This window comes from Erythrolamprus reginae, chromosome Z (assembly GCF_031021105.1).
Source record: "Erythrolamprus reginae isolate rEryReg1 chromosome Z, rEryReg1.hap1, whole genome shotgun sequence".
Classification (NCBI taxonomy): domain Eukaryota; kingdom Metazoa; phylum Chordata; class Lepidosauria; order Squamata; family Dipsadidae; genus Erythrolamprus; species Erythrolamprus reginae.
Window position 1 is genome coordinate 101,071,221 of NC_091963.1, and position 15,389 is coordinate 101,086,609.

At 37.9% G+C, this 15,389-nt stretch overlaps 1 protein-coding gene across 1 annotated transcript in view; it reads right to left on the reverse strand.

Annotated features, from left to right (window-relative positions):
• Positions 1–1,743: 1,743 nt before the first annotated feature.
• The window catches only part of WNT3 (Wnt family member 3), a 28,801-nt gene continuing 15,155 nt past the window's right edge, over positions 1,744–15,389 (reverse strand). Inside the window, exons 2-4 of the mRNA XM_070729509.1 lie at positions 9,041–9,282; positions 3,501–3,766; positions 1,744–2,223 (exon numbers count right to left, since the gene is read on the reverse strand). Of these exons, the coding sequence (XP_070585610.1) occupies positions 1,744–2,223; positions 3,501–3,766; positions 9,041–9,282 (988 nt within the window). The remainder of the gene's footprint in view (positions 2,224–3,500; positions 3,767–9,040; positions 9,283–15,389) is intronic.

A 15,389-nucleotide genomic window follows, 5' to 3' on the forward strand; every position in this document is an offset into this window, starting at 1 on the left:
TAACTGCACTTGATGAATATTGAATATCTGCTATCATTTGAGTTTCGCCTTTCACATTTTTTTGAGCCTGGCTCTTACTCCTCTGCATTTTGAACATCATTTACTACCATGAATAGTTACAATGAGTGTCTGTCACAGTTGCAACACCTTTACTCCTTTCGTAGGGATTTTTAAACAAATATATTCTCATATGTGCAAAACAAATAACTTTTAAATATTGGGAACATTACCTCAGGAACTTCAGAGCTCATTGTCAGCCGCCATAATGCAACCTGTTCAAGAAGAAATGCAGATGTTGCTAAGTAGGCTATCTGAAGAAGTCTGATTGGATTGTTTTCAAGAAGGAGTTTATTTCATCATTGCCTGCCTTAGTTGAGAGGGAAGCTGGTATGCTATCTTTTTCTCCATTTTCCAGAATCAGGAACTTTAACTATAATGTTTCCAGGCAGTCTCTCATCTTCTCTTTATCCTTCAGATAAACACATTAGTTTGTTGATTGACCCTATACTTCCATAGTTAAACTATCTCAATGGCCCTTAATTTTTTTAAACAGCTTTGTATTGAATCCAATGTGACCTATTGTTTTAAGAGTATTTCACACTTTGAATAGAAGCAACATATTGCAATTGCAAGCATAATTCATTCAAATGTTCTCTAATAATCTGTGCTGTGTTGGTCCATTGTTCAAAATCAAAAATTTATATGTTAAAATGCTTATTATGACATGCTAAATAGCATGAAATATTGGGAAGGTATTCCAGTTCTTCAGAGAGCTTGACTTCTTATTTGAGTTTGATTTGTGACTTTACATATTTAATAACTTTCCATCCTTCTAACTGAAATCATGAAAAAATGGTTTATAGTCAATTGGCCATTTAGTTCTCCTCCAAAAGCCTAAACATTGAATAGTAATAGCATTGCAATTTTGATTACTCTGCATGTAGAAGAAGAGCTTTCTGTGTTGCCCATTTGCTCATAATTCAGTTTCCCCCAACACTGGTGAGTTCCAGACATAAAAGTCCAGACAGCTCAAGTAACGGATTGAAACTACGAGCCTTATGGGCAAGCACATCTGAAAGGTGATAAGGGTTGAGAAAGCAGTTGTATCTGTATTATCATCAATCTAATTAATAAGTGTTTATATCTGGAATGAGTTTTCCTGAATATTTTTTTTCAGTCCTCACAGAATTATTTCTTTTTGTATTTCACACACCATCTTATTTGTTCTCCCCACATGATTCAGCCTCTAATGTCTTGTTTGCTGCCCTGTTGGATGCTGTTCTCTGTTCTTAAGTGTTGTTCAGATAGTGACATGTCCATGTTCCAGTGTCCCCCTGCCATCTATTGAGCAACCATCTCACACATTTGGAACCCCACTTTGCATACTTGTGTATAAGAGATAATAGCCAATTCCAAAATCACTGGGAAGGAAGTCTCCTATAGCCTTAATTTAGGGAAAGTTCTAAATTCATTGCATTAAATTTCATGCAATGTTTTACGGTATTTAATAATGATAATTTTGAATTTCCTGAGCATTTCATATAATGATAGCATAGGAATCTTCAAAAATGCTTCATCTGTGAAGCATGTCCAAACGGCCTGCTATTTAAGATTGCTTAGGATGGAGGTGAACTTGAAACTGGAGACTATCCCTCTCATACTCCTTAACTACTATTGCAACAACAACAACAACAAAATACCTATTTTGCTCTAGGTAGTTCTTTACCCCACACATACCTTTTTTTATTTGCAGGTATGAACATCATAAACACGAATGCATTCCTGGCAGCTGACATAACAGCACCAGTGGAAGATGCAGTGGCATTTCTCTTTCCTTTTCTCTGTCCTAGTGTTATGGCCACGGCCACAGCAGAGCAAATCACACCCATCAATCCCATGTGAGGTCACATTGCATATCCTGTCCCTTGTACCAAATGACCCAGTCTCAGGGTTGGGTTCACAAAAATTAGGTGAATTCTCATAATAGACCAAGTCGCGCTCTGTTGGTGGCTTAAAGAGGGCATACTTGGCACGCAGGGTCTCCACCCAACCACGGGATTCCCGGTGCTTCTCTACCACCATCTCCGAAGCACTGTCATACTTGTCCTTCAAGTAGTCACCAATGGCCCGGAAGTCTGGCTGGGCCCACCAGCATGTTTTAACCTCACAGCTGCCAGACAAGCCATGGCATTTACATTTTAAATGCATGTGATCCAAGATAGTCTGTGCAAAAGAAAACAAAAACAGAAAAAAATCAGGCGAGTCAAGCTTTTAGGATTTCCTTTATGCAATTTTCATTAGAACAATTTTGTCCTTATCACCTTTTGACCTGCAATTAAAAAGACAAATACATCTCTTCTCTTCTAGGGAAGGAACTTTAATTTGGCCAATAACTGTTAATCAGACTGTTAAGGTATTGCACTCTTCCAAATTATTTCTTCTTAAACAGAACTATGTTATTTTAAATTTTTATAATAAATTGGGATATCATGAATTTAGGAACATAATTTTAAAATGCACTGTTCTCAAACTTCATTCTAGGGTTAAAATTCGAAACATCATCAGCCAGCATGTTTGTGTTGACAAGCGGTAATGTAAATTATGGTCACTACAACTAGCCTGGAAATGCAGGCAATCATTCTCTTATCATGATAGTTTAAGCAAATGCCTCGGGAATTTGGATAAGCCAAAATGTAATTGACTGGCTAGTCCCTTTTCCTGAATCATCAAATATACACCTATCTACCTTGTTTTTCCTCATCTCCAGATAATGCTACTTCTTAGAAAGCACTATGGGCATACAGTTGCCCTCAGGGCAGAAGGTTTTATCCCCCCCCCTTCTATTTCTTGATGGGTCATGAGCCATAGTGACAAGGGGAAGAAGCTGGCTGAATGGCAGGCCTTGAGTGGCTGCAGCTGATAAGGAATGAAGAGGGAGAGGTTTCTGTCCATTGAATGAAGCCATCAACAGTGCTTTGGTCTGGGTCAGAGGGGCTGTGAGATTTGGGCTCTTGCGCTAGCCAAATTTCCAACAGGAGTGCAGGGCAAAAAGGATATGTTGCCCATTCTTTTTCAAAAACCCTCAAAATGTCGCTACAGTGCACTGCACACCAAGACAACTAGACACAAGAACAGTTTTTTTCCGAACGCCATCACTCTACTAAACAAATAATTCCCTCAACACTGTCAGACTTTTTACTAAATCTGCACTTCTATTTCTACTAGTTTTTCTCATCATCCTTTTCCTCCCACTTAGGACTGTATGGCTGTCACTTGTTGCTTGTATCCTAAGATTTTTTATTAATATTGATTGTTTCTTCATTGCTTATTTGACCCCTGTGACAATCATGAAGTGTTGTACCACATGATTCTTGACACATTTATATTTTTCTTTTATGTACGTTGAGAGCACATGCACCAAGACAAATTCCTTGTGTGTCCAATCACACTTGGCCAATAAAAATTCTATTCTATTCTATATAAAGAGGGGAGCCACTCACTGTTCTTCCAGCTTCGTTATTGTGCCTGTTCATGGCAGAGCGAGCATCTGGACGGTTTTCTCGGGCGTCTGCAAACTCTCGTGAGACAAGTACCCCAAAGTCAGCATCTTCACTGCAGCCTCCCCATTTCCATCCTTCACCAGGTGGTCCCTTATGGTGTGAGTCACAGCCACAAATAGTGGAAGTACCTTCAGCACAGGAGCGTGTGACAGCAAATGCTACACCAGCAGAGGCAATGGCATGCACAAAAGCTGATTCTCGTGTGGCTGAAAAAGACAGTGGAAAAACCCAATTCAATGATCAAAACCATTCCACGATACAAAAAAACTGGGAATATGAACAATTATAAGCTAAAGTAATTCAATTTGTAACTATATAACACCATCAATCCTAAATTAATTCCATCATTATATTAAAGTATTGTCTTTCAGATATGAAAATATTTTTCCTTGGGCCAATTGAAGCTCTTAAGTAGCAAAGATGTTAATACCGTAGAACAGAGCACAAAGATAGTATGTGGGACAAGGCAGCAAAACATGTGAATTATTATTATTATTATTTATTAGATTTGTATGCCGCCCCTCTCCAAAGACTCGGGGTGGCTCACAACAATAAAAACAATATTATAGCAAAATAAATCTAATATTAAAACAAGCATATAAAACCCTATCATATATTTAAAAACCAAACAGCACATTCATGCCAAACATGAAACAAAATATAAAGAAGCCTGGGGGAAAGGTGTCTCAACTCCCCCATGCCTGGTGGTATAAGTGAGTCTTGAGTAATTTACGAAAGACAAGGAGGGTGGGGGCAGTTCTAATCTCTGGGGGAAGTTGATTCCATAGGGCCACCACAGAGAAGGCTCTTCCCCTGGGGCCCGCCAAATGACATTGTTTAGTCGACGGGACCCAGAGAAGGCCAACTCTGTGGGACCTTATTGGCCGCTGGGATTCATGCGGTAGTAGGTGGTTCCAGAGGTACTCTGGTCCAATGTCATGTAGGCTTTAAAGGTCATAACCAACACTTTGAATTGTGACCAGAAACTGATCGGCAGTCAATGCAGACCACGGAGTGTTGTAGAAACGTGGGCGAATCTGGGAAGCGACGGCAGATTGAAGTCCCCCAGGACAATGAGTCCGGGGAACTCCACCGCCAACCCGGCCACCTCCTCGAGCAGCACAGGCAGGGCTGTTGACACGCAGCTGGGAGGCAGGCACGTGAGTAACAAGCCCACCTGAACCCCTAAATCCAACTTCACAAGGAGTGACTCACAACCCGCAATCTCATGGGCAACGAGAATGTTACTTAGCTGATCTCTCCAGGAAAGGTCTGACCTCTACAATTGTGGCTGGTGTTGTGTTAAGATGACCCAGTGAATATGTTCTATGCAAAACAGACTCATAGTTGCTTACAATAAACAGTCTTCCGGAAATAATTGGATCAATCATTTACATCCCAGCATTAAATGGGTGTGTATACTTGCACACAGATGTGCATACCTACCCTTGCTTTCTATTTTGGGCTATTTTTGTAGTTTCATTAATTTTAATGAAGTACTAAAGTGACTTGATGTGACTACATTAAGCCAGAGCCATAAATCGGGATAGTAAGCACCACTTTTAAAAGATGAAGAGAAGAAAAAGGAGAGGCCGCCGGCTATCATTCTGTCCACTCTGGCATGTTTTTGAAGAGTCTTCTGGCCCTTTGAGGTTAGTTTTTAAAACAACTGTTGATTCAAATGATTGTTCCCAGCAAAAGGTTTGAACAGGACAGTAAGCAATGCAGCAATGCCACGAGGAGGCTCCAGTGAAGTAAATGATTCTTCTGCTCTGAAAAGAACGAGTAATGGGAGAATGCGACTCTGCTTTTCATTAGGCAGAGCTGTAGGATTTGCAGTTTGGGAATGAAGCGGAGTAACTGGTTCTGGGATGCTATCTTCAGAGTGGGAATCCAGGGGGTAATTTAAAACTGTCCTGGAGCCTGTGTATATAGAAGGATCAGCCCTCATCCCATTGCCCCCCTCTCAATTATACCCTGGAATTTTCTTGTAGATGGGAAGAGGGGGCCGGGGGTGGCTGGGAGAGGTTTCCCAGTGTACAACTGAAGTTCTCAGAGGCATCAAGGGGGCAAGGGGGGAGCAGAGTTTGGGTGGATTAAGGACTCTTGACAGAGCTTCACTGTCATGGCCTCCTATCCAGACCCTGTTACCTGCTGGGACACTCGATTTGCCATTGTTTGTGGAGTGTCACACTGTATTACCCACATAATGTGGAATGTTTCCGCCAGGCGCGGTGGTGCCCATGCTGGCATTCTCTGTGGCCACCCCTTGGCAACGGGGCCTGTGCTCACCCTGCCCTGCCATCCCCCTGAGAGCCCACCAGTCAGGCTCGGAAATCTCTATTGAGTCCTCTAATGCTGTTTCTCCCCTCCTGAGCTCTAAGTGGCCAAAGGGCGTGTGAATGGTGCGGGGCTGTGAAGCAGTTCGAGGCCAGGAATGATATCCCTTGCTCTGGTGCACAGTGGGGATTGCAGCTTAGCTCTTTTCTCTCGCCCATAAGCTCATTTTCTCTCCCTCCCCACCGACTGTGCTGCCTTGAAATCTCTGCCATTTAGATCCCAGCTCCTCTTTAAATGCAAATTTGTCATCTGTGTCACAGCTGAAAAACACTGCTGGGTTATCACAATGCTGTAGGCCATTTGCAGCCTGCAAAGCCAACCAGTCTCTGTTCTTTTCTCAAAATACAGAGGCCCTCGAGATACAGGTTTTGTTGTACTTATTTGTTCCATAGAAATGTGGGCAGGCTCCTTCCCTCAATTTGCTATGGAATTCTAAAACAATTATCTGTAAAAATAGGTTACACATTTTAACCTCCCTGCATATCATGTGACCCAAGTGTGTTTTTCTTCCACACACACCACCCACACCTCAACCCTTTCACCTGTCTTTTTACTTTGTTAGGCTGAGCATTTTCTGAGGAGAGAATCTTGTGTAGGGCTCACATATTTGCCAGTTGCCCTATACAAAACAAATTATCACACAGGGGAAAAAAGTCACATGTGCATTCAAGAATTTGTGATATTGAGTTATTTATATCAACAGAACTTTATTGCACAGAGAAACATATGAATATCAATCTGCACCTCCATGCTAAAATTAGATTAGATTATTTTTAATATTAGATTTGTTTACATTGTCTTTTTTATTGTTGTTAGCCGCCCCGAGTCTTCAGAGAGGGGCGGCATACAAATCTAATAAATAAATAAATAAATAAAATAAAGTAAATTTACCCTTTTAGTGAAAAGTAAATCATACAAACAGGTAGTTCTTAGATGCCAATCAGCTATTGGTGTACTAAGGAGGTTGCGTTACTCAGACTTTTATTTCTGGATTCAAAGCACAGAACAATTCTTTCTGCATTGCTAGACTTTCAAACCAGGTGGATGCTTGTCTTAATGAAAAGCGTGTAACTATATTGGAGCTCCTTATTCATTCAGCCAAAACAAAACAAGTAGCAGTATGTATATTAAATACAGTTTATTTACTATGTCAGATCTTGTAAGTAGCAACATTCACATAATGATGTTCTACGTAATACGTACTTCCTGGTTGTGATTATTCTGTAGAAGTCTTTTTAATGTTTAAAATAATGGTCCTCACAGGCGTTTTGGTGTTAGTGGTTAAGACATTGGCCTAAAAACCAAGAGATTGGGAGTTTTAGTCCCATCTATCTTAGACTACAAAACCAGCTGGTAATGTTGGACCAGTCAATCACTCTTGGAGAAAATGGTAAGCCATTTTTTGGGAAAGCTTACCAGAAAATTTCCCTAAGCAGTCACCAGAAGTCAAAACACTGACTTGAAGGTATGGGCTGGGTAAATCATTTACTATTGCGTCTGAAAACATGTAAATACTTAAAGCTTACATGATTTTGCCAAAAAACCCTAATGTGGATATGTTTATTTAGTGATTGTCAGTTTAGATAGATTTTATTCAAAATAGTACTGCTACTTTTGTACAGGATTATTTATTTTTTACTATGAAAGATAGATACATATTTTTCCTTCTCTTTGCATGTAATAAAATGTAAAATGAGATGTATTTACCATGTAAAAACATGGCATTTCTGTAGCACTTCTCTTTTCACTTGATTGGAACTTACTGCATGAAATAATAATTATAGAAATGAAATTATTATCTGTGTTTATCTGTGCTTATTAATTAATAATAATCACATATTTGGAATTTGAATTCCAGCCAGGAATCTAAGAATTATGCAAATAACATCATAAAGTATAATGTGTGCTCATTCAAAATGTTTTTTTTAAATTCACCATTGATAAAGCCAAAATATTTAGTTGTCATAAACATTTGTTTAATTATAAACTTTTGCTTAATTAAGTGAATTTACCTGTTTCTATCATCAGAGCTCTATGATTTACATTTTCCCAATTCTTTTTCTTCTGTTCTTTTACACACACACACACACACACACACACACACACACACACACATTATTGCCATGTCTATAAAAATTGCTGCTATTTTTTCCATTGCTTTATATATAGTGCATTATAGTGTTCTAGATGGTGATCAGTTTCTGTGTGAAAATCTCACATTTTTTAAACACCCTTTTCAGTAATTTTCTCAGTTGACTGAAGAAAATATATTTAGTTAACTCAGAAAATTTAGCAAAAATAATGCGTCATTATTTGGGCCATGCAGTTCCAATCATTTTATCTGGACTGCTGGTATATAATTTAAGTGAAATAACATTCTCATCAACATTCTTACAAGTAGGACAATTTTATTTTAAGATATCTCTTACTTCCCAGTTGGGAAATATAGATAAACATTTGAAGGAAACAAAGAAACAAAAGAAACCTTGGATTTATGACTTGTACTTACTTTGAGAGATTTTGGTTCTGGTTTACTCAATAACTGAATAATAGGTTTCTATCTCTCCCTATGAAAATATATTTGGGGATATCTTACCATCTTCTTAATAATTGCTTCCCTTATGTTTCCTTTAATTTGTTCAGGACTACTATAATTCGCCTCAGTATGGAACTGGATTCACAAGAAGCATTAGAATTCAGTTTATAGAATTCATATTAAGATTTTAATATAGCCTAACCGCGAGTTTTCGGAGAGGGGCGGCATATAAATCCAATAAATCAAATCAATAAATCAACATATGCAACTATTTCAAAAGAATGAGTTCATAAATTACACTATGTCATAACAATGTTAGCCCATTTGTGGTTTACAAGCCAATATTTTGATTTAGCATGCAGAATTAATTAAGGAAGTCAACTATGGCTTATCACAATATGTGAATATTGGGTTGTTATACTCATCTAGCCATTTTTTGTTCTGATGAAATTGATTCTCCAAATGTCAGAGCCTTTCCCAGTCCACAACATTCCTAATGTACTTAGAGAATACAAAAACTAACATTCCAGAATGTAAAACATATTGCCTAATGTCCATTCCCCCTTAACCTCTTCCCCCATCCCCAGAATACCATGTGTTATACCTTTATCTAGGACAGGCCCAAAAATAGCCAAGCTGTCATCAATGGTGGTGCAATTCCAACGTCTCCCCCGGAACTGATGTTGGCACTCTTGAATTCCCAACTTCACACCTTCAGCCACACTAGGCATGATTTCAATGTAGTTTCGGCAGAAGCGAAGCTGCTTTGGCACTAAGCCAGGAATTGAACCACAGAGAATTGGCTGGGAGCCCAGGGATGTGTATTGCTGGCCTAGTGCAAGGGACCTGCATGGAGAGAATAGATACAGTCAATAGCTGAAAATGTACTGGACCTCCAACATGTCAATTTCCACCAACTTATGTTTGTCCAAAGTGGCGCTTGCATAATAATTTACAGTATTTGTCGGAGTATAAGACGCACCTTAGTTTTGGGGGAGGAAAATAGGGAAAATAATCTGTTTACCAGGCATTCATCTGGCTAGCATCCTTAGCCAGCACATTATTTTATCCCCTGGTTATGGTTTTTTTTAAAAAAAACTTTATTCAGAGAGAGTAACAATGAAAGAGCTTGCAAGCTATAACATCATTAGCATCTGGAAAGAAACATTTGAGCAAGTAGAGCAATGGAAAAAAAACCCTGCAAAGACTTAGGGTTTGGAAAACATTCTTTGCAGAGAGTAACAATGAAAGAGCTTGCAAGCTGGTAAGAGCTGGGAACATTGTTAGCACCTGGTTAGGGCTGGAAAGAAACTATGCAAGTTAGAGCAATGAAAAAAACCTTGCAAAGACTTAGGGCTTGGAAAATATTCTTTGCAGAGAGAAACAATGAAAGAACCAGCAAGGTAAAAGCTGGGAAGATCGTTAGCAGATAGTTAGGGCTGAAGGGGAAAGCTGCATTCAGAGTATAAGATGCACCCAAATTATCAGCTTCTTTTAGGGAGGAAAAAGGTGCATCTTAAGTTCTGTCCTTGAAAGATACATCGATTACTACATCTTCTATATAAGCTCAGAAATTATTGGTTTATCTGTAGCATAACTATGTTAATCAAATGTTTCCTTCTTCAACTATTTCTAAAGATTTGTTAGACTTAATTTTACATAATATAAGAACATTCTAGCATAGGATGGGGTCTTTTAAATTATTTTAAATATTAGATTTGTTATATGTTGTTTTACTATTGTTGTTAGCCACCCCGAGTCTACGGAGAGGGGTGGCATACAAATCTAATAAATAAATAAATAAAAAATAAATAAATAAATAAATAAATAGAATCGGTAATTTACATACTGATAACTTGTTGTTTAAAATATCTCAGTAGATTTTTAAGCTTTATTTTTTTAAATGAGCAATATTTTTTCTGCAATAAAGAAGTAGGCAATATATGGTTTTCAATATGCTGTTGAAAGTAGTTCCTATCATTCCTTACCTTGGTTGTATTAAACCACACTGAAATTCAACAGCTTATGGATTACATTGATTATCTTTGCAAACATAACCCATGAGAGATAATGCAGATAGTTAACTGATTAATTAATTAATAATTTATTCTGTTGAAATTGTTTTTTCCTGACAATTCTTTAAAATGAATAAAATTAAGAAAGGCAGGAAAGGAGAAATAGGAACTCATCTAGTCGATTGGAAACAAGCAACACAAAATTAAATAAATTAAATAAAATTAATTTGGAAAATAAAATTAAAGATGCAATGATAGATACCATAGTAGAGCCAGAAAAAATATTTAGAATATTAATATAATATCCATGACATTATGCAAAATTCTAACTTCCTGTATTATTTTGTTTGTCTTGTTGAATATTCAATACCTTTTTCATTTGAATAAATCCAGGCAGGAAACCAAGATATTTTAACAGAAAATGGCCAGAAAATTACCCTACGTAAACTTCCTAGGTGTGCTTCTATTAATATGTTTGAAACAGATTCTGTGCAAAAGTTGCCATTTAATTTTACATCACTTATTTATAATAGCATTATCCAACCCACAGCTAAATGTTTTGGGAATTGGAAATATCCCAATTTGGCTGGTATAATGCCAATGCTCTGCCTGCTGAATTTCACAGTCAGATAAGCATTAATTCTATTTAAGTGGTTCATGCCAAAAAATAATAATTAAATAAATTATATCAAAAATTATATAAATAAATTATCAAAACTATTACATAAAGTTCAAAGTTTTCTCTTTCCCCCTCCCCCCATCTTAAATTCCATTTTTCAAAATATTTATCTTAAAACCTGGAGGCACCATTTCTGAAGAATTATTATATGTTACTTTTGAATGAGATAACTGTTATCTCTTCTTTGATTTATGGTTTGCCCCATTAATGAATGTAATTTTATTTGTTAAATTTATATTCTGCCTCCTATCCAGGAAAAAAAATTGTCTTTTCTAAAAAATTTCCTTTCATTTTATTCCTATCACGAGGATTCTGCAAAACGGGTTGAGCTGAGACTGAGTGAATTCCCAAAAGGGAGACATTTACCAACACCATAATTAATCACAATGTCTCATTGGTTCTCAATGGATAATATTATCACCATTAAATTATTTTTTTAACCTTACTAAAAAATCAACATATTTAATCTGCTGATCTTTAGGGGCAAACTTGCTTAAATTTGTTTATTTGTACAGATATAGGCAGAAAATATTAGAATTGCACATTCATTACATAGGATATGATGGCAAAGTTTAGGAAGTATGGGTGGTACTTTCAAAAATCTGTTTGTGAAGCCAGGATTCTCCCCCACCACCGCCAACAATCCTCTAGAATACACAGGGGGCCTTGTAGTATACATCCTTCACCTCCTTTTTTGCTGCCAGAATATCAGCTATAAAGTATCCTTTATACCTATGGAAATACGACCACAATTGAGCCCAAAATTTCTATTGGTAAGCAAAACAATTTAATGACCATTCTTATCATAAAAATAACAGAGTAGGGAGGGACCTTGGAGGTCTTCTAGTCCAACCCACTACTTAGGCAGGAAACCATACACCACTTCAGACAAATGATTATCCAATATCTTATTAAAAACTTCCAGTGCTTTCTTGCTGCAGTTGTTAAGTGAATCACTGCAGTTGTTAAGTTAGTAACATGTTTGTTAAGTTAATCTGGCTTCATTGACTTTGCTTGTCAGAAGGGGACACTGCCTTTGTCATAAATAATAATCAGTTGCAAGTATGTGAATTTTGATCACATGAATATGGGAAGGCTGCAAGTAATGTAAGTGTAAAAAATGTCACTTTTTAAATGTTGTTTTGTTTCAAAGTGTCACTAAATGAACTGCTGTAAGTTGAGGACTACCTGCATTGTACATTTTTACTAATCTTTAAAGGCCCCAGGGTATGTTGATGGCATAAGCCTAGTAAGTGCTGCTTTCCTAATTACATGGCTAGAGGTTCATAATAACAAACCTCCTGTATTTGGGTATTCCATAGAGCAATGATGGCGAATCTATGGCGCGAGTGCGACAGGTGGCATGCGGAGCCATATCTGCTGGTACATGAACCATTGCCCTAGCTTAGTTCCAATGTGCATGTGTGTGCTGGCCAACTAATTTTTCGCTCTCACAAAGGCTCTGGAGGGACGTTTTTGTCTCCCAGAGAACCTCCAGTGGGGGTGTGTGTCATTTTTACCCTCCCCTGGCTCCAGGGAAGCCTTTGGAACCTGGGAAGGGTGAAACACAAGCCTACTGGGCCTACCAGAAGTTGGGAAACAGGCCATTTCTGGCCTCCAGAGGGCCTCGGGCGGGGGAGCTGTTTTCACCCTCCCCAGGCAATGAATTATGAGTGTGGGCACTCGTGCATGCACGCTCTTTCAGCACCCAAGGAAAAAAAAGATTCGCCATCACTGCTATAGAGCATAACGAATATTGTATTTAAATATTTGAAAAATCCTTTTGTTAGTTGTTTAAAAAGGATGAATGTTTATAACTTGAGCTGGTCAGGGTTTTGTTTTGTTTTGTTTTTTTGCAAAGGGAGCTATCCAAGAAAAAGTGCTGAATCTGAGTTTCTGAAGTTTATTACCTGCAGACAAATTTTATTACCTCGCAAAGAAGCCTTTGTGACCAATGAGTTTAATTTCATTAACATTGTTTTCTGATTTAATCTTTCCTAACCAGATGATTTATAATGAATTGCAATTTGTGTCCTCTCTAGTTAACACAGAGCTGTTATCCAAATTCCAAAAGCATTAGGAAACAACTGCATAACAAATGGATGATGTGGTGAGCAGGGCCTCTAAACCCATTATCTTAAATTCAAACATAGAACAACAGAACAAAATAGTTAAAGAAATAAAAAAACAGAAAATAACACTTTACCTTTCAGCCAATCTTCAAGTGGCACCTTTCTATTATTTTTTGTTCCTATTCAGAGACTATCCAAAATTAAAATCAATTATTAGCAAACCATAAATCCAAAGATTTGTTACATAGTGCCGATTAAAAACATATTGATTATTCCTATCTTACACTTCTACCGAGAAATATATTTTATTGGGAGAGTGGATTTTGTTTTTGTTTTTGGCTATCCAGAGTATTCTCAGTACTAATTTGGGATGAGCAGGTACCCAGACAAGTAACCAAAATAGTAAATACTTACCTTTATTGTAAGGTTGCAGTAAGAGAACTGTGCAAATCTGAAAGCCCTTCTGTCCTTCCTTTCCTTAATTCCAGAGAACTAGAAAGAGTCCCTTCTGAGATTATTTTTCTGCCCCCCTTTCTTATGTGGGCTGACATATTTCTTGTCTGACCACTGCCGAGCCTGTAGCTCCTTTTCCTCCTTTCTCCTAACATTACTTCCACAGCCCATTACAGCAAGTCATTCCCCCTTTGCTACATAAATATAAAATGAATTGTTCCATTTCATTTTCATGTTTTACATGCCAGTACGATCACCTGAGAACCAATACAACATCATAAGTTTATTGTCCTTTGACCAGAATCAGTAATGTAGAATTAATGGCTTAGCTCCACAGCTTCTTGCCTGAATCATTAGTTCTCAGCATGTTTCACAATATTAATGGGGGGGGGGGCTAGAAAAACTGCTTCCTGCAGCTTCTGGAAAGAAAGGAGGGATGCAGTCATGATAAATTATCCACTCTACTCACTTGTATTGCTGGTTCCAAATTGCTTTTGCTCCTTGCTTCCTTTGGAGGTAAGTACATATATGCAGCTACAAACAGGAAAAAGCACTCAACACCCCCCCCCTCCTCCATAATCCGCAAGGTTTCCAGCAAAGAAACAGAAAAACCAAGAACTTGGACAGAAACATGCCACATTAAAGAATCCCAGGAATTTATGAGAGCTAGTTTGGTGTAGTGGTTGAGGCAACAAGATAGAAACTAGTACAGTGTTCCCTCGATTTCCGCGGGGGATGCGTTCCAAGACCGCCCGCGAAAGTCGAATTTCCGTGAAGTAGAGATGCGGAAGTAAATACACTATTTTTGGCTATGAACAGTATCACAAGCCTTCCCTTAACCCTTTAAAGCCCCAAATTGCAATTTCCCATTCCCTTAGCAACCATTCAGATTATTACTCACCATGTTTATTTATTAAAGTTTATTTTTTAAAAAATTATTAAAGGCAGACGAAAGTTTGGCGATGACATATGACATCATCGGGTGGGAAAAACCGTAGTATAGGGAAAAACCCCGTGAAGTATTTTTTTAATTAATATTTTTGAAAAACCGTGGTATAGACTTTTCGCAAAGTTTGAACCTGCGAAAATCGAGGGAACACTGTAGACTAATCTTGCCTTAGGTGTAAGGACCAGCTGCATCAGGCTTTGGGTCAGTCACTCGCTCCCAGCCAAATTCACGTCACGGGATTGTAATTGTGGGGAAAATAGGAGGAAGAAGAATCATTGTGTTTGTTTTTCATTTGAGTTATTAAACAAAACAATAAAGGTGAGAAATAAATAAATTCATACTATGGTAGGAAAGCTGTATTAATCTGTGGAAGCCATAGGTCAAAAGGAATTTGGTAGCACATTTTCAGATTAAATGTTTTATCAGTATAATTTTTGTTAACTGCAACCAACAAACCATCAGATGGCATGGTGTAAATCAGTGATGGGCTGCCAAAAATTTTACTGCCATATTGTGGGCGTGGCTTATTTTGTGGGTGTAGCTTGATTGTCATGTGACCGGGTAGGAGTGGCTTGTCAGCCATGTGACCAAGTGGGGGTAGCTTGATAATCATGTGACTGGGGTGGCTTAAAGGTCATGTGACTGGGTGGCAGTGGCTTACCGACCAAGATAAGTTTTCAAATAGATGCCTGGATTCTTTTTTCAGTTGATTAAGTCACATTATTTGAATAGCAACAAAAAGGACAAATGATAGACAACATTATTTGTTGAGGAGCACAGTAACA